At 45.7% G+C, this 27,756-nt stretch overlaps 1 protein-coding gene across 1 annotated transcript in view; it reads left to right on the forward strand.

Annotated features, from left to right (window-relative positions):
• PIP5K1B (phosphatidylinositol-4-phosphate 5-kinase type 1 beta) overlaps positions 1 to 27,756 on the forward strand; it is a 234,410-nt gene that overhangs the window by 162,595 nt on the left and 44,059 nt on the right. Inside the window, exons 8-11 of the mRNA XM_075317790.1 lie at positions 20,522 to 20,727; positions 22,051 to 22,134; positions 22,260 to 22,308; positions 24,878 to 24,962. Of these exons, the coding sequence (XP_075173905.1) occupies positions 20,522 to 20,727; positions 22,051 to 22,134; positions 22,260 to 22,308; positions 24,878 to 24,962 (424 nt within the window). The remainder of the gene's footprint in view (positions 1 to 20,521; positions 20,728 to 22,050; positions 22,135 to 22,259; positions 22,309 to 24,877; positions 24,963 to 27,756) is intronic.

Genomic DNA, 27,756 nt, shown 5'->3' on the forward strand with positions numbered 1-27,756 from the left:
TGGTCCAGAGGCGGTTGAAGGCAATGGTAACTGGACTGAGGGATACCATCTTGGTATGGTGGCTCCGGGTTCCGGGATGTTGCAGACACGGGGTTCTGCAAAGTTGGGGGTATTAATCCGTTGGTGATTAATACCTCATCTCTGGGTCGGTGTGTTGCGGCCAGGGATATTGGTGTGAGAAGTTGTTCCTGGACTGGGCCTACTCAGGGTTATATATTTAATGTATTGATTACTGCGTTACCTATTATTTGTTGGGGTCGCCCGTTGGACGGCGCCCTCTTGTGTTTAGAATGTAAATAATAGGTAATAAAGGCTGCTGTGGCCAATTTGAACCAAGTCACATGCAGTCCGTGTATTATTTACAGATGGTATTGGTGGGTAACACACACACACAGCACGACTGGAGAATCCTTCCTCAATGGTCAAGAAAGCCATGGAACCCATAGGGTGGAGGGGCGACATGACTAGAGGGAAGGGAAGGAGTGATGGGGTTAATAAGAACAGGACTGTTCATGTATAGTGCAGAGAAAGGGATTGGTGGGTAGGAGGAGTTCTCTGGAGGAAGAGGTGGGACAGATGAGGGGTGTAAGTATAGGAAATTTGGCTTACCCCCTTCTCTTGATTTCCGGATATGGAGCGATCCCCGCCCACCCTCCCTTATGTTTAGTATGGTGGAATATTTGCGTGGGTTGTTTTCTTTGTCACAGCAGCGGGGGGTAGGTCTGGTCCAGAGGCAGTTGAAGGCAATGGTAACTGGACTGAGGGACACCATCTTGGTATGGTGGCTCCGGGTTCCGGGATGTTGCAGACACGTGGTTCTGCAAAGTTGGGGGTATTAATCCGTTGGTGATTAATACCTCATCTCTGGGTCGGTGTGTTGCGGCCAGGGATATTGGTGTGAGAAGTTGTTCCTGGACTGGGCCTACTCAGGGTTATATATTTAATGTATTGATTACTGCGTTACCTATTATTTGTTGGGGTCGCCCGTTGGACGGCGCCCCCTTGTGTTTAGAATGTAAATAATAGGTAATAAAAGCTGCTGTGGCCAATTTGAACCAATCACATGCAGTCCGTGTATTATTTACAGATGGTATTGGTGGGTAACACACACAGCACGACTGGAGAATCCTTCCTCAATGGTCATGCTCCCTACCGATGACTGATGGTTGTGTGTTACAGCTCTTGTGAATTGAAACTCATGTCTTGGGTGCTGTATGCTTTAAGTCTTAGCCCACCCTGACATGTGACATGGACAGGCTGCAGTTTAAAATAGTTTGAATTATATCAGGGATGCCATTTTATCTCTTTCTTGGAGAACCCCTTTAAACTTAGTGGACACATTTCTGATTTTGTTATATAGGCAATGATATGGAAAATTGAAAAGAAAATGTAAAAAAAAAGTTTCAAAATGTATTTAACATAAGCACCTCATTAAAACAATGGGTCATTTTCTAATGACACATTCCTTTTAAATCCTCTACCCCAAATAATGTGATGCTCATTCTATCTAAAAAATTACACGAGCTGCATACAACAGGATTTATTTTCATCTGGATGATGACAAAAATAAATAATGAAACACTATAATGTATTTAAAAAATAGAATTATTCTACAAAACCTGATATACAGATAGTCCCATTTTGACAGAATATTAAACTAAACATACTGGACCATATGTTGTAAATAATCCACTCAGACAGATAAAAATAGATTATAAATTAGATGTTTCTGTTCCTTGGCAGTACTATGGCATTAGTGCATGTGTGTTATTGATTTATCAGCAAACCTAACCATTTGGAAGCAAATATCCACAGTCGGGAGCTAGTTCCGGTAGACAGGTCTTCATTTTAGCTAGAAACATTACCTATAACATAGAAATTATGTTTGTTCTTCAGAGCCGCTAATCGGCAATGATTAGTAAAGTGAATCAAAGAAGACATAGTTGATTGTATTGTATCCAAATAGATTAGTTTGGACAGGGAGTAGAGATAGATCTACTTAGAATGAGGAGACATTTCATCTCTGGATTTGATGGTTCTTATTTCCGTCAGCCAGTAAGTCACCTGCGCCCTGCTAGATTGCTTGCTATGTTCAATCCGTCGGAGGAGTCTATTTACCGTAGTTTTTTTGTATTCTTGTATATACCTACAAGGCTTGTATTACTGAATTGTATAACTAGAAATTGCAACTGCATAGTTTATAATAAGTTTTTACATCGCAGAAATATTCAAATTATCTCTCTAGGGAGGAAGGAGACAAACTCTAGCGCCACCTATTGGAAGTAGCAATCCTAATAGTCAAAAGTGGCTTTTTAACAAGCCTTTCCATATGACGTAGGATTTATGCCAAATCAGGACCCCAATTTGCAGACACGTTGTTTGAGGGTGATTGCCCCTCGTCAGTGCAAAGTATGGGTATCTGATCTGGCTTATGAGAAGCTATGTGGGGACCACGAGGAAGACTATTCTCCTTGCTGAGGCCTGACAAACCAGTCTGGCTGCCTGTGAGGGGACTTATAGCTGCAACAATTTAGGAAGAAGATGGCACTCACCAGATATATGCTGTGTGAACACGTATTTATTCGGATGTGGAGGTTACATGTGCAGGGCAGGTGGGTGGAGAGGGAGAGCTATACACGTCCGACAACGGCCGTTTCACACTTCCAAAGTGCTTCAGCTGGTCTGAGAGTCAGACCAGCTGAAGCACTTTGGAAGTGCGAAACGGCCGTCGAATAAACATCCGAATAAATACGTGTTCACACAGCATATATCTGGTGAGTGCCATCTTCTTCCTAAATTGGATCATATATCGTCTTTTATCATGTGCACCCCAGAGCTGTTTTTCTGACTCACACTGCTATATGGACTTGGCATGATTTGTATATAGTGCGGAGTGGTGCCCTGGGTCTCTCTCCTTTTATAAACTGAAGGACTTATAGCTGCAATGCCCCTCTAGGAAATATTCAAATTGTCTCTCCAGGGAGAAGGGGAGACAAACTGACGTGTGTCAATCACCCCGAAACACCGTGTCTGCAAATTGGGGTTCTGATCTGGCATAAATCCTACGTCATTTGAAAAGGCTTGTTAAAAAGCCACTTTTGACTTTTAGGATTGCTACTTCCAATAGGTGGCGCTAGAATTTGTCTCCTTCCCTGGAGAGACAATTTGAATATTTCCCAGAGGGGCATTGCAGCTATAAGTTCCCTCACTGACAGCCAGATTGGTTTGTCAGGTCTCCGCAAGGAGAATAGTCATCCCCGTGGTCCCCAACATACAGTTAGGTCCAGAAATATTTGGACAGTGACACAATTTTCGCGAGTTGGGCTCTGCATGCCACCACATTGGATTTGAAATGAAACCTCTACAACAGAATTCAAGTGCAGATTGTAACGTTTAATTTGAAGGTTTGAACAAAAATATCTGATAGAAATTGTAGGAATTGTACACATTTCTTTACAAACACTCTACATTTTAGGAGGTCAAAAGTAATTGGACAAATAAACCAAACCCAAACAAAATATTTTTATTTTCAATATTTTGTTGCGAATCCTTTGGAGGCAATCACTGCCTTAAGTCTGGAACCCATGGACATCACCAAACGCTGGGTTTCCTCCTTCTTAATGCTTTGCCAGGCCTTTACAGCCGCAGCCTTCAGGTCTTGCTTGTTTGTGGGTCTTTCAGTCTTAAGTCTGGATTTGAGCAAGTGAAATGCATGCTCAATTGGGTTAAGATCTGGTGATTGACTTGGCCATTGCAGAATGTTCCACTTTTTTGCACTCATGAACTCCTGGGTAGCTTTGGTTGTATGCTTGGGGTCATTGTCCATCTGTACTATGAAGCGCCGTCCGATCAACTTTGCGGCATTTGGCTGAATCTGGGCTGAAAGTATATCCCTGTACACTTCAGAATTCATCCGGCTACTCTTGTCTGCTGTTATGTCATCAATAAACACAAGTGACCCAGTGCCATTGAAAGCCATGCATGCCCATGCCATCACGTTGCCTCCACCATGTTTTACAGAGGATGTGGTGTGCCTTGGATCATGTGCCGTTCCCTTTCTTCTCCAAACTTTTTTCTTCCCATCATTCTGGTACAGGTTGATCTTTGTCTCATCTGTCCATAGAATACTTTTCCAGAACTGAGCTGGCTTCATGAGGTGTTTTTCAGCAAATTTAACTCTGGCCTGTCTATTCTTGGAATTGATGAATGGTTTGCATCTAGATGTGAACCCTTTGTATTTACTTTCATGGAGTCTTCTCTTTACTGTTGACTTAGAGACAGATACACCTACTTCACTGAGAGTGTTCTGGACTTCAGTTGATGTTGTGAACGGGTTCTTCTTCACCAAAGAAAGTATGCGGCGATCATCCACCACTGTTGTCATTCGTGGACGCCCAGGCCTTTTTGAGTTACCAAGCTCACCAGTCAATTCCTTTTTTCTCAGAATGTACCCGACTGTTGATTTTGCTACTCCAAGCATGTCTGCTATCTCTCTGATGGATTTTTTCTTTTTTTTCAGCCTCAGGATGTTCTGCTTTACCTCAATTGAGAGTTCCTTAGACCGCATGTTGTCTGGTCACAGCAACAGCTTCCAAATGCAAAACCACACACCTGTAATCAACCCCAGACCTTTTAACTACTTCATTGATTACAGGTTAACGAGGGAGACGCCTTCAGAGTTAATTGCAGCCCTTAGAGTCCCTTGTCCAATTACTTTTGGTCCCTTGAAAAAGAGGAGGCTATGCATTACAGAGCTATGATTCCTAAACCCTTTCTCCGATTTGGATGTGAAAACTCTCATATTGCAGCTGGGACGGAGTGTGCACTTTCAGCCCATATTATATATATAATTGTATTTCTGAACATGTTTTTGTAAACAGCTAAAATAACAAAACTTGTGTCACTGTCCAAATATTTCTGGACCTAACTGTAGCAGAAATAAACTATAGCACTATGTGCATGTATCTTTGTCAGTTGACCATGTTAATATGAAACCCAAAGTGAACTAAGTAAAGAATGAATACTTTCTTCTTCCTCTAATGTATGCAAGGCTTTTTAGTTCAAAGTCAACCAAAATTAAACCTGAACAGCCAAATACTTGTAAGGAAGCCACAGTAGATGGTGGCATGTTTATCTCCTGTCCTTCAATAGTAAACCACCACACTTGTAATGCTCATCAAATGTATGTATTAGTAGCTCCTCAATTAATTTGACAATAACTTGTATTATCTTCAATCTAATGTATTATTCTAAATGTATATTGGCAGAATATTTGACTGCTTCATCAATTTTCGGTCCTCTTGGACCTTGATCGTGATGGTAATCTGTCTGCAGGATTATAGCAAAGACAACTTGGTGCACCAAGCGCTAAGGAATTTTTGCAACCCCACATAGTATGTAATGACTCATCATAATTCCAGGAGTAAGATCGATGTGACATTTTTTTCCCAAAGACCACTCTATGGCTATTATTGCATCCAAGACAAAAGCAGGTCTATCGCTGAAGAAGATAGAAAACTATTCCAGCCTACAATGCTGTCTTGCTCTGCATCATGAAAGACTTGAATTCAATGGAACACCTTCACAAGGGAACATCACACCGGTCCTACTCCTGGAATTATGGTGGGGTGGTGGCATAATGTGCGGTAGTGGGATCCCTCTAGTTTCATTCCATGTAACCTAACAGCTTGAAGTTACATTGATTTGGTGGTAGAACTAGTAGTACAACCATTTCTCTAAAGTGTTCCAGGAGCCAATTTTGAACATGACAACGCCAAGCTGCATGTAGCTAGTGCCCAAAGTGCTACCATGGCTTGTAGAGTCTACAGAGTTGTCAAACATAGAAAGCATCTTGGACATCATTGCTCGGCAATAGGGAGCTGCCAACGTACCCAAGTGCAAATAGTGTGGCAGAACATTCCTCAGACAATCATTAATAACATGTCAAGGCATGCAGGTGTGTAATGTAACCAGGCCTGTGTGGGAAAGGGGAACGCGAGCACCAGCATCAATTTCAGCTGGAGGTGTGCTCGTGGACACACATTTAGCTGAATTGTATTGTGGCCCAGAGACCTTCTGTGACTCTAAGCTGCAATACACATCACTGGCAACTCAAAGGCAAGCAGCTGATGTCTGTGTTAGTCCCAGGAAATACGTGGCAGTGATGTCATGCGCTGCCGATCACTTGCACACTGAAGTCACTTGCCAGCTGTAGAAGAGGACGCCGCATGGTGTGGTAGCAGGGTAAGGTGATAATACTAGTTTATTTATTTACTTTTACATTTGATAGAAAAGAGCCACAGAAAGAGACATTTTTATTATTATTATTATTATTATTAGGCACCCAGGACAGAGGAGATTATACCAGGATGGGGACATTATGCCAGGACAGAGGAAATTATAACAGGATGTAGGCCATTCACAAGAGGGACACATTATAACAGGAAGGGACCCAGCATGGAGGACATTATATTAGGGAAGGGATACATTTTACCAGGAGGGGGATCATGATGAAGAATATTATACCAGGATAGGGGATGTTATACCAGGAAAAGGAGACTAGATCTCCAGCTGATGTTACAGACGGGACCCGTCTATCGTTGCCTGGAGCGGTGCCTGTGCCGCTCCCGGCAGTTTAAACCCCTGAATGCTGCGATCAATGCGATCGCAGCATTCAGAAGGCAGGGAGAGGAATCGCTTACCTCTCTCTGGCAATTAAGTCCCTGTAATGCAATCACAGGGACTTGATCGCTGCCATGGCAACCCTGGGTTATCACCATGACAACCCCGAGTTACTGAGCTACAGATTGCCTCACAGACCAGGCGGTATGCATGGTGTGTGAGGTGAACTATCAGTGCTGCGTGTGCAGCACTGACAGATATAGTCCACTGGAGTGATCAAGCACTACAGTGGATTATATAAATGCAGGATAAAAGCAGATAGAAGTGACACGCTGCTTCTTTTTTCTGCAACAAAATTTGCAAGGAAAAGAGAAGCAATATGTGCACAGCAAGTCAGGATTCTCATAGACTGCTGGCTTGCGTTTTTCCTTGTAGTATTAATTAAAATCTGCAAGGAAAAACACATGAAAAAAGCTGCAAAAAGCAACATGTGCACATAGCCTTAGTATTACAATAGGCCAAGGATGAGGACATTTTTACAGGAAAGGGACCAGGATAAGGAAAATTATTTCAGGAAAAGGACAGAATCGAGGACATTATTACAGGATGGGGGACATTATATGGGGGGTGAACACATATGTCTTCATAGGCTCTGGAACGTTTTAAGGGCCCATACATATGACAAACATGCAGGTGAGGGCCTACATGCAAATTTTGCACTAGGACCCATTGAACTCTAGTTACGCCACTGAAGGCATGTAACTGCATGTACAGTTAGGTCCAGAAATATTTGGACAGTGACACAAGTTTTGTTATTTTAGCTGTTTACAAAAACATGTTCAGAAATACAATTATATATATATAATATGGGCTGAAAGTGCACACTCCCAGCTGCAATATGAGAGTTTTCACATCCAAATCGGAGAAAGGGTTTAGGAATCATAGCTCTGTAATGCATAGCCTCCTCTTTTTCAAGGGACCAAAAGTAATTGGACAAGGGACTCTAAGGGCTGCAATTAACTCTGAAGGCGTCTCCCTCGTTAACCTGTAATCAATGAAGTAATTAAAAGGTCTGGGGTTGATTACAGGTGTGTGGTTTTGCATTTGGAAGCTGTTGCTGTGACCAGACAACATGCGGTCTAAGGAACTCTCAATTAAGGTAAAGCAGAACATCCTGAGGCTGAAAAAAAAGAAAAAATCCATCAGAGAGATAGCAGACATGCTTGGAGTAGCAAAATCAACAGTCGGGTACATTCTGAGAAAAAAGGAATTGACTGGTGAGCTTGGGAACTCAAAAAGGCCTGGGCGTCCACGGATGACAACAGTGATGGATGATCGCCGCATACTTTATTTGGTGAAGAAGAACCCATTCACAACATCAACTGAAGTCCAGAACACTCTCAGTGAAGTAGGTGTATCTGTCTCTAAGTCAACAGTAAAGAGAAGACTCCATGAAAGTAAATACAAAGGTTTCACATCTAGATACAAACCATTCATCAATTCCAAAAATAGACAGGCCAGAGTTAAATTTGCTGAAAAACACCTCATGAAGCCAGCTCAGTTCTGGAAAAGTATTCTATGGACAGATGAGACAAAGATCAACCTGTACCAGAATGATGGGAAGAAAAAAGTTTGGAGAAAAAGGGAACGGCACATGGTCCAAGGCACACCACATCCTCTGTAAAACATGGTGGAGGCAACGTGATGGCATGGGCATGCATGGCTTTCAATGGCACTGGGTCACTTGTGTTTATTGATGACATAACAGCAGACAAGAGTAGCCGGATGAATTTTGAAGTGTACCGGGATATACTTTCAGCCCAGATTCAGCCAAATGCCGCAAAGTTGATCGGACGGCGCTTCATAGTACCGATGGACAATGACCCCAAGCATACAGCCAAAGCTACCCAGGAGTTCATGAGTGCAAAAAAGTGGAACATTCTGCAATGGCCAAGTCAATCACCAGATCTTAACCCAATTGAGCATGCATTTCACTTGCTCAAATCCAGACTTAAGACGGAAAGACCCACAAACAAGCAAGACATTAAGGCTGCGGCTATAAAGGCCTGGCAAAGCATTAAGAAGGAGGAAACCCAGCGTTTGGTGATGTCCATGGGTTCCAGACTTAAGGCAGTGATTGCCTCCAAAGGATTCGCAACAAAATATTGAAAATAAAAATATTTTGTTTGGGTTTGGTTTATTTGTCCAATTACTTTTGACCTCCTAAAATGTGGAGTGTTTGTAAAGAAATGTGTACAATTCCTACAATTTCTATCAGATATTTTTGTTCAAACCTTCAAATTAAACGTTACAATCTGCACTTGAATTCTGTTGTAGAGGTTTCATTTCAAATCCAATGTGGTGGCATGCAGAGCCCAACTCGCGAAAATTGTGTCACTGTCCAAATATTTCTGGACCTAACTGTATTTCTGCACGTTACACTCATAGTTGAAGTGAATAAATTGAGATGTTTTGAAAATGTTGTTTCCATTTTTTTCATCATTTACATAGCATTAACATTTCTAGCCATCCTGTGATTTCCAGAATTCCATTACTTCTCTTTCTTCCTGTTGAGTCTATAGCACCTACATGACGCATCTATAAGGGATAAGCAGGTTATCCTGTAAAACACACCCCCCGTACCATATCTACCTAAATGAAGACGAGAACCACGACTTTATTGCAGGAATGGCCACAGTTTTATTTTACCGTATATATGTATACCAAACTTGTGGCCCAACATGCCACTCAATTGTTAAACTTAACCTTATACATATATACCCGTATAACCAGAAACACCGATAGATCCGTCCGAGAGGCAAACCATCATTCCTAACCCCCCGGCCGTAACCTCCAAACCGGCCCAGAGGACCACCTCGGCCGTGACCACCCGGCCCGAGGTGAGGGGTAACAACGTTCCATCGTTAATTACCCCTACCCAGAACCTGCGGGACCTCCGCCCACAAGTTCCCATCCACTCCGAAGCCACTCCCCTTGAGCGACTTCGTACCAACAAGCCGACTGTCGGTACTCCCAACCTCTCAGACGGACCTATCACCCCGCCACAGGCCGGCCAAGTGACACCCTTACTTGGCCCGGGCCCCCCACACCCCCAGTGCTTGCTCTAGGCCATCCCTCAAACCCAACATCCATAAATCCAGACCCACATCAGTCAGGTGAACCCCATCTCTCCTTAGATACTGCTCCGTGGACTCCTCCAATTCTCTATGCCGCACCACCAACCCACCATTTCTCGCCACAAACCTGCCAATAGCCCGGTTCAGCTTGCTCCGAGCCCTATTAATACGGTCCACCGACCTCCCAAAACGCCACTGCGTCCGAGCTATAATGTCCGACCAAACGATAACTATGCCCGGGAACGCCCTCCACAAATGTAACAGGTCCAGCTTTATATCCCTTTTCAATTCCCTCGCCGACCTTACTCCCAAATCGTTCCCTCCCACATGCAAAATTAACACATCAGGGACACGATCCATACGGCTATAATAAGCCACCTCAGGGCGCACCCTACCCCAGGTCATGCCCCGAATTCCGAGCCACTTTACACGAGCTTCCGACACCGACACTCCGAGCTGCCGACCGTCACGCCGCACATCCGCCCGTAACGCTCCCCAATACACATAGGAGTGCCCGAGGATCCACACAAGGCATGGACCTATAAAATACAAAGACCACGAATAAAAACAGCAACAGCACAAGAAATTGCCCACAAACCGGCATCTAACACCAACCTTGAATCCCCCACCCCTGACCATCACCTGACCAAGTGAGGCCTAATGTACAAACGGAACCTGGAAGACTCCCACCTCCCAATCCGCCGGATACAATCCTCACTCAAACCCCACCTGGCGGCCTCCGTTGCCGCCCCAATCCGGAAGGAGTGAGACCCGTACTCACGTGGCTCCTCCCCCACCCTTGCTAGAGCCATCTTCAGCACCGCATTGAATTGATACCGCGACAAAGCCAATCCGTCCGTATGTCTAAGAAAACACCAGGGTAACCGCCGCGCACCTTTAAAAACTCTGACACATGTAACACTGGGCACAACTGGTGCCCCGGTAAAGCGTACAACACTACTAAGCGCCCCCGGCCCCTCTGATCCGTCTTAGAAAAACGAAGCCGACATTCCACTCTATCCTCCCCCAGCATCACATCACCCAACAGCAAACCACCCATCGCTTGCTTAGTCGGGCTGACCAATTCGCCAATACGAAAGGCCCCAAAAAACGCCAGTACAAAAGCTACCGAGAACAACACCCGCTCATAAGGAGACGAACACAACTCCCCTAAACACCTCACCAAACGCACCAACAATGGCAATGACACCGGCCGCCTACAGTCACGCGACTGAGCCCCTTTTCAAAAACCCTTCATCGCCTGTCGCACCAGAAAATCCTTAGTCGCGTCCCGAACCCCTTGCATCTGGAACAAAAAGGCCAACGCCGCCAACTTGCAACCAATCACCGAAACAGACCTGCCTTCCGAAAAATCCCCACTTATTAACATCAGTACCCCCAACACTCGACCCTGGTAACCCGACTCCATGAACTCCCTACTTTCCAACTCTGCCCATTCCTGCCACACCGCCTGATATCGGCACCAAGTAGCCTCAGACACCGATCTCCGAATTCCCTCAAAAGCTACACCGATGCCAGGTCCCACAGCCAGTTCGGGCAAGGTTCCCCTTCCGCGTCCGCTTCCGGCACCAGCTTCCTGAACCTGCAAAACTGAAACCGTGATAGCGCATCAGCCACCTCGTTGCGAATCCCAGGCACATGCCGAGCCACCACGCAAATGTTTAACTCCAAACAACGCAACACTAGATGCCTTAAATACCCCACAACCGGCGGGGATTTTGCCGACAGTGCGTTGATGGAATGCACCACCGCCATGTTGTCACAATGCATGCAAACCCTTCTTCCAGCAAAAACAGGGCCCCACAACTCCACCGCCACAATAATGGGAAACAATTCCAACAGCGCCAAATTCCTCACCAAACCTGCTTCCACCCACCGCCGCGGCCACTTTCCCACACACCAGCGCGTTTGAAAAATTGCTCCAAAACCTGTCGCCCCAGCCGCATCCGTGTACAATTCCAGCTGGCTATTGGACACCGCCTCGCTCATCCAAAGGGTCCGACCGTTGTACCGGTCCAAGAACTCCTCCCACACCAACAAATCCCCTTTCATCATTTTTGTCACTCTGACAAAGTGATTTGGAGCTTTTACCCCTGCGGTTGCGCTCGCCAGTCTCCTATTAAATATCCGCCCCATCGGCATAATGCGACAAGCGAAATTCAATTTTCCGAGCACTGACTGCAACTCGCGCAACCGCACCTTCTTGGCCTGAGACAAAAACCGCACCGACGCCTTCAAATCCAACAGCTTTCCCTCCGGCAACCGGCATTCCATCGCCAATGTATCAATTTCGATACCTAAGAAACATAGAGCCGTCACCGGCCCTTCTGTTTTGTCTTTTGCCAACGGAATACCCAGGCTCCGCGCGATCCGCTCTAACGTAAACAACAACAAGGAGCAAACCGAAGAGCCCGCCGGACCCACGCAAAAGAAGTCATCCAAATAGTGAATCACCGAATGGACTCCTGCCACCTCCTTGACTACCCATTCCACAAAAGTACTGAATGCCTCAAAATAAGCACACGAAATGGAACAGCCCATCGGCAGGCAGCGATCCACATAGTAATCACCATCCCACATACACCCTAAGAGATGAAAGCTCTCTGGATGCACCGGGAGTAAACGAAAAGCTGCTTCCACATCCGCCTTTGCCATCAGGGCCCCCCGCCCCGCTACCCTTACCAGCTCCAAGGCCCTATCGAACGATACATAACATACCGCCGACAATTCCGGTGATATCCCATCATTCACCGACAATCCCGCCGGATAAGATAAATGATGAATGAGCCGAAATTTGTTCGGCTCCTTCTTAGGTACCACCCCAAGGGGGGAAATCCGTAAATTAGAGAATGGCGGGTCCTGGAATGGGCCCGCCATCCTCCCTAACTCCACCTCCTTCTGCAGCTTTTCCTTCACCACCGCCGGATGTTCTTTTGCGGACCGCAAGTTTCCCGGGCGAAACACCGGCGCCTCAGATTCAAACGGAATCCGAAAGCCCTCTGTAAAACCACGTTCCAACAACTCCGCCGCCCGCACATCCGGGTATCTACTTAAATAGGGAAGCATCGCCTCTACCCTCACTGGTGTCCTCCCTTTTTCCAGACCCCTCCCCCGCCTTTCCTTTGCCTTTCTTGAAGCACCTGGCCAGAGGGTGGGACCCTCCACATCCGGAACACTCGTGTCTGAACCGACAAGAGGCCCCGAACTTACACTGTCCCTCGTTATACTGCCAACAAGCTCCCTTTTTCTGTCCAGCCGAGGACCCGCCACTCGCACCCGGGCTCCCGGCACCCCCTCGAAAGGGCTGAGCCGGCGCTGTCATTAACCGCATCCACAAAGAAATATCCTTGTGGCCCCACTGGACTCCCGGCCGCAGAGCCTTCCGCTGCCGGAACTGCTCATCATATCTCAACCACCCCAAACCGCCGTATGCTCTATACGCTTCCCCTATCGCGTCCATATATCCAAATAGGGCGGAACAATGCTCCGGCTCCTTTTCCCCGATCACACTGGCTAAGATAGCAAAGGCCTGCAACCAATTGGTAAACGTCCTCGGGATCAACCTATACCGCCGTTTTTCCTCATCCTCCTTCTCCTTTTTTGTATCACTAGGTTTCACCTTATCCAAATTAAACTTTTCCAAGGGAAGCAGGGAAAAAATTTCCACATACTCCCCCTTCCAAATCTTTTCCCTCACCTCCTTTTTTAAATGAACCCCTAACTGCCCTTCAAAGCACACATAAATTTCACTCCGTGCCCTATCATCCAAACGCACTACCTCATCCTCCTTTTCTTTTTCCTTTTCCGCCTCCTTACTCGCACCCACGGAAGCCGCCCCACCAGCCTCCTGTCCCGTACCTGCCGCCGAGGTCGTGTCCCCCGCCGCAACATCGCGCACCGGCGCTTCTGTCCGCACCACCTCCGTGGGGCCCACCCACGCCCCCACCGGAGCCCCAGGCCCAGTCCGACTACCCCGTTCCGCAGACAACCCCTGCAACACCCCCAAAAGCTGCCCCCAAAACTCTGGACCCGGTAAACCAGACTGCCCGACCGCACTCGCCCCCAGCGCAATGCGTCCCGCGACGGAACCCCCGCCCTCGCCCGCGCTACCCACAGCATGTAACATTTCTGTTGTCTGCTCACCAGGCTGCCGTTGAGTCGACGCCGGAACAGCCGTGCCACGATCTTCCAGCTGCCGCTCCGTCCGACCTGCCGCTGCTCCTTCTTCCTCGCTGGAGTCTGATGCGCTGCCGAAATCCTCAGGGGGGACCAGCGAGGGGACAGCCCCCACCTGGCGGCCGTCGACCCCCACAGTCACCGCACCCCGCTCGTCCGGGCGACTCCTGCTTGACCTCTTCCTTTTCTCCCGCCGTGGCGCCCTGCCGCCGTCTCTTCCCGCTGTAATCGTGATATCCTGCTGCGCCGCCCCTTCTCCTGTCGTCCTCAGTGGGCTCCCTCCCTGCCGACTGCCGGAAGGCCGTGCCGAGCTTGCTCCTCGCCGGGACCCACCCCCAGCACGCTCCTCGCCGGGGGGGACCGTGACTACCGATCTCCTCTGTGCCTGCGGGCCACCGTACCCCTCCTCCGATCTCCTGACCTCGCCGCTCACATCCGCTCCCGTCCCCCGTCCTGTTGCTCTCCCCTGCGGCCTGCAGGGAGTCTCCTCCGGCAATCCGGCACGCCGAGCGCCACCCCCAGCCGGCACATCACTGGGGGCTGCCGTCATCCATGCTCCGGTCTGGTGCTGCGCAGGCCGCGGACCGGAAGTGGGCCTCGCAGAGGCTCCGCCCACCCCCGACCCACGGGATCTCCGTCGCGGATTCCTCCCGGTGGCCGGCTGCTCCCCTAGGTTAGTTGGAGGGCTCCGCCGCTGCTCCGGAGGGTCCCCGCAGGGGCTCCTTGATCTGATTCTCCCCCTCCAGCTGGGGGAGTAGCGCTCCGGCGGTCGCGCCCGCCGAGCACGTAGCCACGGCCCGGGTGCTGGAACAGCAGGCGGCGCCGCTCCAGCCCCACAGACCGCTGCCAGCTGCTGCCTCAGGGCATCCACTCCCACGACCTCGGATGCCCCCCGCACCATCTCCAGGAGTTCAGCAAGGGCAGCCATGGCAGGAAGCAGCAGCAGCACTACGTCCTGGGACACAAAGATCAATCGACGAAAGGGGAGGTAAACAGCACACCCCCCTCTCTTATACCTCTCCCAACACCCCACCCCTTCCTTGCTCCCCCCCAATCCCCTTACAGCTCCCTACTACCAATCCTGTACTCCCACACATCCCCCATCCCATGCAAACCTATTAACCCTTTCCTAACCTTGCACCCTCCCGATCGTCATGGGGTCCATTCACCCCTATGGGGCTCACTGCCCTTCTTTACTTGCAGTGCTGCACATTTATTGTCTTCATTTGCACGTGTCCGTAGTCAATGGGGTTCACAATGTGGCTCATTTTACATGTCGTTTACTGTATCTACACAACTCCAGTACACGGCTAGGGCTACACAGTGACATTTTTCATTCTACACCAAAATTGTATGTAATGATTTCCTATGGTCTTGTATTGGGACCTCCGACATCCTGCAACATCCTTCAAATGTGACGCAGATAAGCCACACAGATGTTTTTGTTGTGCGTCTGCAATTCTCAGAAAAGTTGCGACAAAAACATCTGCACAACTTGCTGTCACATGGTGTAGCCCTAGTTTTATACCGGCCTACACAAGAGTTTCTATCGGATAACGGAAAGAAAACTGTAGGATAATCCAATGAACTCATACTCATATGGAGGTATTTTTCCTTGAAGTATTGCTTTACACGAAGCCAAGCTGCCTCTTTGTCAGTATTCATGAGCCCTTATAGTTCTTATTTCAATTACTTCTTTTGCTACTATTACATTTTCTTTGATGGTAATACATTTTTCAAGTGCATTGTTGGCAGAAAAGACGTACAAAATATTAAGTGTAACCATGGGTTTAAGCAGTATAATAAACTAAAAAGAAATAATCTTATGTCCTACCAATTCTGTGCACAATAAGCTTCTGTATCTTGGAGAAAAACATTATTTTTCTCAGTTTTTCCATTTTCTGATAAACTTAATAATGCAGTTCTTATGACTCACTCATAATGATCAGCGTGTTATGATGTAAAGACGTGTCCCATGTTGCTTTATGAAAATTTGATGCAAATGCGGTCATATCCATATTTGCTAATTTGAATAACAAACATTTGGCACAGGAATATATTACACACAGTCTTGTACAGACAGCATTCTGGGTACATGTACTGAATAGTCATGTGTATGTAGGCAGCGTAGGCTCCAGGTTTATGCGGGCCCTTGGGGGAAAGAATCCCATCGGGCTACTTTTTGTTTTCAGTTTTTCCTCCATGACTTCCAAGGGTTATTATAACTTATTTTTTAAGTCAATAGAGTTGTATGAGGGCTTGTTTTGGAAGTATGAACTTTAGCTTTTATCATCACCATTTTAGAGTACAGGCGACTTATGATTTCTTTTTATTCCATTTTTTTGGACAGCCAAAGTGACCTGATATTCCAATTTTTTTTACATTTCGGTGCTCACGATAGAGAATAAAATATTATGATACTTTATTAGTCTGCTTACATTCTGGGATTTACAGGTATGGCTGCATAACAAACACTGGGTCCTTTGTTAGGCCTCCCAGCTACCATGACAATGCTATCGGAACATCACAATCATGTTGCAAGGATGGGGGTCAAAAGGGACACCATCCCCCATTTACAGAGTTAAATGGGGAAGTCTTTAAAAGTTAAACTGCTGGGATCAGAGTTAACTCCAATCGCAGTAGTCTAACTTGGGTTTTGGATGTATAACACAGACAGAATCCACGCTGAATGGAACGAGATCCGTTCCTGAGCTTGCTCCATACATGCAGTGCAATCATTTGTCATATACCGTATGATTGACAGATGTCGCAAATTGAAGAGTGGGCCCCCTAGGTGCAGTGCACCCCATTACTTGCTGAGGTTCACTAGCTGTGAATTATAGAACTGAAGCTTCTAAAGGAAATCGGGGATCATCGCCAAAAATGTCATCAATAAATCCAATAGTTGATTTTCCAAGTCATTTATTAGGAGCATATACAGTCTACGCATTTCAGGGGTCTCTGCCCCCTTTCTCAGGACAGTATGACAATGACACAGAAGATTTATTGTAGCCAGAACATCAATGCCTGTGTTTACAGAGCTTTTTAACAGCCATGTGAATAAAAATAGGCATGCCCACGAGGAACCATATCAGCACTACATCAGCCTACAGTTATTGGCTCGCCTAAAAGGATTCCCTCGAATCAACCTATTTCAGTATTCAGCCAGTGGAATACATCTAGATAGATAGATCTGATTAATCGTGTTCTCTCTATACTGTGCATAATGAGAGAGATGCCAGTCAGCAGGGGTGAATGGGATTAGCCCATAGCTCAGGAATATCAAAGACTAGTCAGCAGCAAGAGGGCTCCAGTACTGCTAATAAACAGTCATTTAATGAAAAGTGTTGCTGGAAAAAAAAGTAAGTGACCCAGAGGTGGAATCAGTGTCTGTGTCATTATTTTCCCTCATATAGCGCAGCATAGACCTAGTGATAGATTACCTATAAAGGTATTATATGCACAACTTGATGGTTGGCGACACAGTAGTATACGGTATGGCCTTATGGGGTCTTTGACTGAAACATGCCGTAATAGGTTAAATGTAAAAACATGTTATCAGCTCATTCCAAAATGATACCATATACACACTTAGAAGGGAGTTAAGGTCCAGTCACACTAAGCAACTTACCAGCGATCCCAACAACGATAGGGATCGCTGGTAAGTTGCTAGGAGGTTGCTGGTGAGATGTTACACTGCAACGCTCCAGCGATCCCACCAGCAACCTGACCTGGCAGGGATTGCTGGAGCGTCGCTACACGAGTTGCTGGTGAGCTCACCAGCAACCAGTGACCAGCCACACGTGCAGGGAGCAGCGCACACTGCTTAGCGCTGGCTCCCTGCTCTCCTAGTTACAGCACACATCGGGTTAATTACCCGATGTGTGCTGCAGCTACATGTGCACAGAGCAGGGAGCAGCGCACACTGCTTAGCGCTGGCTCCTTGCTCTCCTAGCTACAGCACACATCGGGTTAATTAACCCGATGTGTCCTGCAGCTACATGTGCACAGAGCAGGAGCCGGCACTGACAGTGAGAGCGGCTGAGGCTGGTATCAAAGGTAAATATCGGGTAACCAAGGACAGGGCTTCTTGGTTACCCGATGTTTACTGTGGTTACCAGCCTCCGCAGAAGCCGGCTCCTGCTGCCTGCACATTAGTTGTTGCTGTCTTGCTGTCACACACAGCGATCTGTGCTTCACAGCGGGACAGCAACAACTAAAAAATGGCCCAGGACATTCAGCAACAACCAACGACCTCACAGCAGGGGCCAGGTTGTTGCTGGATGTCACACACAGCAACATCGCTAGCAACGTCACAAAAGTTGTTCGTTAGCAGCGATGTTGCTAGCGATGTTGCTAGCGATGTTGCTTAGTGTGACGGGGCCTTTATATGTGGTCACCACCCCCTGCATTTACCATCATGATATTGGGCATGCGGCTCTTACAGTCTACATACTTGATGCCATTGTAATTGGCAATGTGTGTGGCCAGCTTAAGTAGCTGGATAAAATAAACAGTTTGAATGATGTAAATTGTAAACTAGAAATAAGAGCGTTACAGACTTGCATGTTATCACTTAACCACTCCATTGCTCAGTTATTCTGTATTCCATGTAGTCATGATAACAGGAAAACACTATCATGTGTATTCGTCTGGTGTATGATAAGACAAAAACATTCCTAGAATAAAGATGTGCACACCCATTATATCACACTGTTTCAGATATATGTAACTGTCACTGTGATTACTTAGTTACTGCTGCGCAGTTTCAGCCTTGTAGTGGTGATGAAGACTCCACGGTAGTGTGGTCCTTTGAGTGACAGTCATATTGAGCCTGGTCTATAACCCACCCTCATAGGCCCAATGGAGAAACCTTTAATTCCTAATCTTAATACTATAAGGAAACCCCTTAATCATTTTTCAATTACTAGGAACAACTATATCCATTTCTATCTTTAAGGAAGACATCCCCCCCCCCCCATAATATAATGGGCAATTTGCATTTGCTTAACAGGCTTTTTTCGCAATCAGCAAACCAAAGAAAAAAACCTCTGTAAAATAAAATAAACTTTATTAATATGCTAAAATCCCAAGCAAACAAATCCAAACAAAAAGTGCTGTGTAGGGTCTACACAAGGGTAACTTAGTGGAACAGCTACGGGAGGGGCAGAGATCAGTAGTGACCGGTGAATCAACATTAAATTATAGGTTGAAATCGATAGACTTATGTCTAAGCAAAAAGCACAAAAAAAGATCAAAATAGAAGCACTCCGCAATAGGTAATTTATGTATAAAACCGCATAGACTGATGTCTGCCTTCAACTCTAAAAACTTTGAAACTTGAAAGTTAGTGAGTCAGTGAAGGGCAAAATAATCCTTGCCTAGCTCTACATGCTAGGTCAGATCAGTATGAAATCTTCTCTTCTATACAAGGGACAGGTCTTGCTGTTATATTCAAGGAAACCCCTGAGCAGATTAAAAGAAACCACAGGGTTACATGGAACCCTAGCTGGGAACAACTGCTATAAATAATGCAGCCACGCTTTGCATCTTGCCTGTAGAGTAATGAGACATCATGGACATAATGAGGAGGCATTAGCAGCATCAGTTTAGATCTTTCTGCTAGTGAAGTCTAATGCTGTGACTACCTTCTATAAGATGACTGTTTTTACCATGGAACAGGGCAGTGTACATCAGATTTCGTCAAATACACACGGCACAAGTGGATTGCATAGCACTTGCATTTGCATAGCTATGACATGTGGTGATGTTGACCTTTTAATCTGCCAGCCCAAAATGACTAGTCAAGCCAAGCGAAAGCTCAGTGGACCTTCCAACCTTCTTGTTTTCCACTTTTATCTTTCTTTGACCGCTCTGTCTTTACAGGAGCCATAAGACGGTGCAGATAGATGGAAAAAAATAAGATCGAAGGAAGGTGCAATGAACTGTTAGGCGACTGCAAGGGCACAATGAGCATAGTTTGAACAGTCATCTTGTAGTAACAGACTCCCTTTAGGATATAACCAATATTGAGTTTTCTTTTGTCTTCTACCTTTCCTTTATTAGCTAAACAGTTATTTTGGACTACCAGACTCCTTTTAAGATATGTACAATTTTGAGTTCTCTTTTGCCTTCTTCTTTTCCTTTTCTCGCTTCTAAAAAATTTCCCATAATAAATTATCATGACGTTGATCAAATTGTTGACAACTGTGGAGATCATTAATTGTGATATACCAATTTTTGCTTTTTACGCCCTTGTCTACCACTATCTAGCATATTTCTGAAGTGGAAGACAAAGTGTCTCGGCCATATTGCTTTCTCTTAAATCTTTGCTCTTAGTGTGCTGTTTAGATTTACAGAATATTCAGCACATAAAGCAAATATTAGTGAAGGACACATTTTTCATGGTTCAGTCTTCTGGCACAAACAAAGGAGATCACCATTTATTTTCATGTTTTTGTCACAAAAAATGTTAAATATATTTCCATAATTCGACCATTAACAGATTCCTGAGCCATTTATTTGCAATCTGCACCCATTAATGAAAATGTTCCTTATTTGAACAGGTGTTAGAAAGCTTTAAGATTATGGATTACAGCCTGCTGCTTGGAGTTCACGTACTTGACCGTCCATCCAAAGAAAAAGAAGGAGAGACTTCTCAATACTCTATAGACAATAAACGACCTTCAGTACAGAAAGTTCTCTATTCCACTGCCTTGGAGTCTATACAGGGTCCTGGGAAGGCTGTTGATGCCATCACAAAGGAGAACACGTATGGCTTTTTTACTTTATGTAATATTTTTGCAATCAGAACTTTATATGAGGATACACAGTAGAGGGCAAGGTTAATTGTTTGGAAGAAACCACACATACACTTATAAGAATGAGGAATATAGGGCCCAATTGCGGATACTGATCGGCAGTCACGATTAGAAATAAATTGTAAAACCAAAAATGTATAATAATGACACAAAGTGGTCTATAGTTTGGATACAAATTTGGGCACATTATTAGCATTCACCATGACATATGATTTCCAACAACAGTGTAAAAAAATATATAAAAAAGATGACTTACTTTATTTTTTTTTTTATCATGGATACCATTCAGATGTCCAGTAGTTTTATGGACTGTCTGTGAATTTATAGATGGTTTGCAGCCCTATGGGGTTTTATGGTAGTGGCACTTACTAATATATAACTATTACAGGTTCTCCTCCATCCTCACAGACTGTACAGTTCTCCTATTCTCCAGCTCTCCAGGTTCTTCTCCGTCCTCACAGACTGTACAGTTCTACTGTTCTCCAGCTCTCCAGGTTCGCCTCCGTCCTCACAAATTGTACAGCTCTCCTGTTCTCCGGGTTCTCCTCCATCCTCACAGACTGTGCAGCTCTCTTGTTCTCCAGCTCTCCAGCTCCTTCTCTGTCCTCACATACTGTACAGCTCTCCTGTTCTTCAGCTCTCCAGGTTCTCTTCCATTCTCACAGACTGTACAGCTCTCCTGTACTTTAAGTTCTCCTTCGTGCTCACAGACTGTACCGCTCTCCTTTTCTTCAGCTCTCCAGATTCTCCTCCATCCTCACAGACTGTACAGCTATTTTGTTCTCCAGTTCTCCAGGTTCTCCTCCGTCCTCACAGACACTACAGCTCTCCTGTTCTCAAAATGTCTACTGATGGAGGAGCTTGTGACCAGACTTGTCCATCAGCCTTCTCTAAAAGGAAAAACATCGCATGGCAAAGATGGTTATTTGGAGGATACTGTTAGACGGGTCTGGTCTTATGCTCCTCCATCAGTAGACATTTTGAGAACAGAAGAACTGTGCAGTCTGTTGAGGAAGGCTGTACTACTACAGTAAGTGCAGGAGGAGAACCTGTAATACTTATATATTGGTAAGTGCCACAAAATCATATCTCCAATACATTTGATAAAGTAAATAAAATGAGATAAAGTGGCCAACTCCTTTAAACTGTGATGATATGATTACCGTACTTTTTGGCATATTTATGCACAGTTATTGTAAAACTTGGCTCACCCAATTAATGCTCTAATTGAATTATGACAATGTGATAGCCTACTGTTCTCATTTCTTAATTAGGATGGGTGGTATCCCTGCAAAGAATCATAAGGGAGAAAGAATGCTGCTTTTTATGGGTATTATCGATATACTCCAGTCTTACAGGTAAATAATACACTTGTCCATCAGATATCTCTTTATAATATGTTTATATAGAGGCATCATCAAAGCTGATTATGTACTATGTGAATGGTCTTCAATAGTGAATAAACTTAATGTTTTGTCTTTAGATTAATGAAGAAATTGGAACATTCATGGAAAGCATTAGTATATGATGGGGTGAGTTATTACATTTTCTCAAGCTGTAGATTGTTGTCATTAAAGGGGTTCTCCACCTCTGGGTACATTTTCTTTCTTTCATAAATGCATGCAGTTCGGGCTAAAAATCATTTTTGCAATTGAATAAATTGCAAATTTTGCACCTCATGCCTCCTATAGACTCTATACTGCACTGTCAATCGCTGGCTGCAGAATAAGGTAAGGATAAGGTGGCCAACCCCATTATTTTCACAGATCTGTTGCGGGCATGATTTTGTGGCACTATTATACTGGTATGATGGGTTCTTCTCCAGCACTTGATAGTGCAGCTTTCCTGACAGACTGTATAGTTCTCAATTCTATAAAATGGCTGACAGTGGAAGAGCATGTGACCAGACCAGTCCGTCTGTCTAATGGACAGGTTTGGTCACATGCTCCTTCACCAGCAGCTATTTTATGGACATAATTGTTGTGGATTGTGTAAAGAAAGCTGCAGTAATGAGAGTAGGAGAAGAACCCGTCATACCAATATAATAGTAGGTCGCATAAAATCACGTCCGCAAGCCATCTGTGGCCAACCCCATTAACTCATTCTGCAGCCAGCAATAGGCAGTGTAAAACAGAGGCTATAGGAGGCAAACCATGCAAAAAAAAAATTATGAAACCCAATTGCAAAAATTATTTTTATCCTCAAATACATGCATTTAAGCAAGAAAATAAAAAATTGTCCACAAACGTGGAGAACCCCTTTAAAGACTAAACGTTTCTTTTTCCCCCATAATAGTACGCATGAAAATAAGAAGCTTTCTAATATATCTTATCACAGAAATCTGCTTCTTTCTTCTCCTAGAGTGGCATTTAATTCTCAAAATACTCAATTTGCCAGTATAATAACTTTTCAGTGAATACAGCTTTTCCTATTATTGAGATAGAAAATGACTGTTAATGCCAATAAGGTTCCAAGGCGAACTGTACTTTTAAGAGTGCTTCTAGATCCTCCGTCTTCCTGCTCCCTCCCCTTTCCATAGAGTTTTAAAGACACCAGCTGTGCTTGAAACGAGCAGGATAGACACTTGGATGGGGATGATTTGAGTACCAAGCATAATGGAAGTCAATGGGAAACTAGAGCATTTTTAAAGAAGATCTTCTGGGAAAATGCTATAATGTTTCATTGACTTCCATTATACTTTTATTATAAACTTCAAGGTCTAGACCTAAGCACTAGGTGTTCTAATATTGACTCTTGAGGGCATAAATAGCCCTGAACATTCAATTATATGGATGACATGGGCCAACGTTTGTCCTCAATGCCCAACTTGCGTGAAAACATTCCCTTGAGTTGCTAGAAGAGGTTCTTCTTTGAATGGTTTACATCTTACTACAAAGCTTACATTGCAATTTCCATTGGTTTGACCATTCTATAAATGACTCTAGGGAACACACTCTATCATGAGACATATCACATACAACAGGGCACAGCCATGTAAGCCAATATAGCACTACATCTTGCTAGGCAGATGGGCTTTATTCCCCCTGTTAAATCAGTCCACTGGATTTAGGGGTGCTTCACACACAGCGAGCTCGCTGCCGAGATCGCTGCTGAGTCACGGTTTTTGTGACGCAGCAGTGACCTCATTAGCGATCTCGCTGTGTGTGACACTGAGCAGCGATCTGGCCCCTGCTGCGAGATCGCTGCTCGTTACACACAGCCCTGGTTCGTTTTCTTCAAAGCCGCTCTCCTGCTGTGACACACAGATCGCTGTGTGTGACAGCAAGAGAGCGACAAATGAAGCGAGCAGGGAGCAGGAGCCGGCGTCTGACAGCTGAGGTAAGCTGTATCCAAGATAAACATCGGGTAACCAAGGTGGTTACCCGATATTTACCTTAGTTACCAGCCTCTGCAGCTCTCACGCTGCCTGTGCTGCCGGCTCCGGCTCTCTGCACATGTAGCTGCTGTACACATCGGGTTAATTAACCCGATGTGTACAGCAGCTAGGAGAGCAAGGAGCCAGCGCTAAGCAGTGTGCGCGGCTCCCTGCTCTCTGCACATGTAGCTGCATTACACATCGGGTTAATTAACCCGATGTGTACTGTAGCTATGGTAGGAGAGCAAGGAGCCAGCGCTCCGTGTGCGCGGCTCCCTGCTCCCTGCACACACAGCTGTGCGCTGGTAACTAATGTAAACATCGGGTAACCATACCCGATGTTTACCTTAGTTACCAGTCTCCGCAGCTTCCAGACGGCAGCTCCGTGCAAGCGCAGCGTCGCTTGCACGTCGCTGCTGGCTGGGGGCTGTTCACTGGTCGCTGGTGAGATCTGCCTGTTTGACAGCTCACCAGCGACCATGTAGCGATGCAGCAGCGATCCTGACCAGGTCAGATCGCTGGTCGGATCGCTGCTGCATCGCTAAGTGTGAAGGTACCCTTACTTGATAAAAATCCTTCAGGGAGTTGAGTGAAAATCTTGTGTAACAGGATTTGCTCTCACAAGAATTTCATTGGGGGAAACTGTTCCCATGGGCTTATCAGAGGAATTTGCATTAGCAGGATTTACTGTTTTATAACATGAATGCTCCTTGGTTTTTTTCTAGGACACAGTGTCAGTCCACAGGCCAAGTTTTTATGCAGATAGATTTTTAAAGTTTATGAATTCCAGGGTTTTCAAGAAAGTCCAAGGTAAGAGACGTTTTCATTCTGAAACTTGTCAGATAAAATCTAAATTAAATACTGCCCAAATTGTTATGTCCGGTAATGTACGTATTTCATATTTTTTACTTGTACGTTGAGCATTTGCCGCAGATTTGTTTGTGCTACAAAAACCAAAGCGTTGGTAGTAAAAACACTGCCTAAAATAAGCACGTTGTTGATGCATTTGTGGCGCCCCTGACCTAGTCAGGCTCCACTGAGTACTGCACCCCCGCTGGGTGAGTGCAAACAGGTAATCCTAAAGGCTGGAATAGGGTGTGTACGCACAGACACATAGCGACCAGGTCTCCCACACTCTTGAGGGGACCCCTGGGCAGACCCAGGAGGGGACGTGCCTCCACATCCAATCAAGGGGGGTGCGGTAGAGAGACTGGAAGCTAGGTTGCAGTGGCAGTCGGAAAATAAAGAGGAGGTAGCCAGTCTGATAGTGAAGACGCACGAGAGCGGACACGCTAGTCAGACCCTGCATGTGTAGTGGCCGTTGGCGAGGGAGAACGGTTAACGGTTACCAGAAGTTGGACAGAAAGACGCTGAGGAAGTCAGCTGGTCGTGTATGGAGATTTCTCGTGGCTAGGCACGCATGGGGAACAGGTCCCTAGAGTAGATGTCCATTTATTTGGTCTGCTAAACCTGCCGGTGAGGGGAACAAGTCCCACACCAACCAACTAGAGTCCGAGCATCAGCAGCAATGAGGGGGCCCATAAGGAGGATCGAGCCTGGAGCCGTCTTCCTTGGTGCACGCTGCCAGCAAATGGGCCAAAAAGGGGAGAAAAGGCAGTTGCGACTTCCCTGGATGAGTCCCACAGTACTTCAAGTCAGGGGTTATCCGAAACAAGAAGTGCTAGGAAGGCAAGTTAACGGTTACCCCTAGACCAGCCTGAAGTATACCTGGTTCCACCTGGTTTATCTCAGCATCGCCCGGGTTACCTCACACAAACAACTGAAAGTGAGTAAACAAGTTGAAAGACATCTTGGACTGTGCCTGAGTTATTCTGAGACCTGTTGTCCCACACACACCCGAACCCCTGGGGCCAGCCTCACTCTCGGGGGGCCACACCAACCGGCTGCAGATTCCATCAGCCCCAGACGCTCGTTAAAACTGCAGTGGCGGTTACCCATAACATTGACTGCAAACCGAGAGTGGCGTCACAACTCAGATCTACATAACCTGACATACCTGTCGCCAGAAGGATCCCCAAAGAGAAGTCCCTGCGGCGTCCCTGGAGGTGGAGCGGTGTCCCTGGGGCGACCGCTGCAGTGGTGGGCATCTCACATTGTTATTTCAGTGCTTTTCCCATTCATTTGAATGGGTGAAAAAGGCAGCAAAAGAGCTCAAAGAATTCAAACGCTCAAGATTTAAGAAAAAAAATGATCATTCAAAGCTACAAGGAAATATTAAGCAGCATGTGCATGAGAATTCAGAAACCTCAATCATTTTGTATACTGTAAAATGCTACATTTTTGTGCAGTAAAAAAGTGGCAAAACACTATATGTGAACAAGCCTTAACACATGAATTTAGTTTTACAAAGTAACTCCAATGCATAGAGGATTGGATACATGTTATTTTATAGCATGACAGAGGTTAAAAATGCTGGAAGAGACAGTAAGCGCAAATAGGGTTTTATCCTAAAACACTGTCAGCAAAGGTGCTGCAAGGGTAGACTTACCTGGTGTGGTTCTGAAAGTCACAACCACTGTCATGGCGTAAATATGGCTGCAGCGGAACTCACGTGGACATGCAGTTCAAATTTGGAGAGAAAAGGGTTAATAGACTGTGCTGCCGTTGGCATATGATTTGTCCCGAGGAAGAAGCCATAAGGCTATGTGCGCACTAGAAAAGTGATTTTTCTCAAGAAAATTTCTTGAGAAACTTCTGGGAGTTGAAGATTACCGCACCTGCGGTAAAAAACCGCACCAAAAGCGCGGGAACGCATGTGTTTTTGCCGCGATTTTGCCGTGGTTGTACCGCGGTTTTTCCGCAGGTTGGTCCCTGCGGTTTTTTTATGCTGAACTGCAATAAATAATATAGATAATAGATAGATAATTGATAGATAGACAGATAATGGATAGGGGGAAAGACGGATAGATGAATAGATAGATAGATAGATAGATAGATAGATAGATACATAGATAGATGAGAAAGACCTATATAATGTTCCACCCCCCCCTGCATATTCTAAGCTGGCACCCTTTAGTGACTTTCATGTGGCACTAAAGGGTGCCTAGCCTTGTATTTAGCCAAAAAATAAATAATTAAAAAAAAATGACGTGAGGTCCCCCCATCTTTTGTAGCCAGCTAGGGTAAAGCAGACGGCTTCAGCCTGCAGACCACAGCTGGCAGCTTCACCTTGGCTGGTAATCCAAAACAGAGGGCACCCCACGCTGCTTTTACATTAAGTAAATAATTTAAACAAAAAACGTGGGGTCCCCCCCAAATTGGATCACCAGCCAAGGTAAAGCGGACAGCTGGGGGTCTGATATTCTCAGACTAGGGAGGTCCACTGTTATTGGGCACTCCCCAGCCTAAAAATAGCAGGCCGCAGCCGCCCCAGAAGTGGCGCATCCATTAGACGTGCCAATCCTGGCGCTTCGCCCCAACTCATCGCGTTGCCCTGGTGCGGTGGCAAACGGGGTAAAATATATGGGGCTGATGCCAGATGTGTAATGTCACCTGGCATAAAGCCTTGGGGTTAGTGATGTCACGCGTCTATAAGATATCTGACATCACCAACCCAGTCAGTAAGAAATAAAAAATAGACAAC

This window comes from Anomaloglossus baeobatrachus, chromosome 1, assembly GCF_048569485.1.
Source record: "Anomaloglossus baeobatrachus isolate aAnoBae1 chromosome 1, aAnoBae1.hap1, whole genome shotgun sequence".
Lineage (NCBI taxonomy): Eukaryota > Metazoa > Chordata > Amphibia > Anura > Aromobatidae > Anomaloglossus > Anomaloglossus baeobatrachus.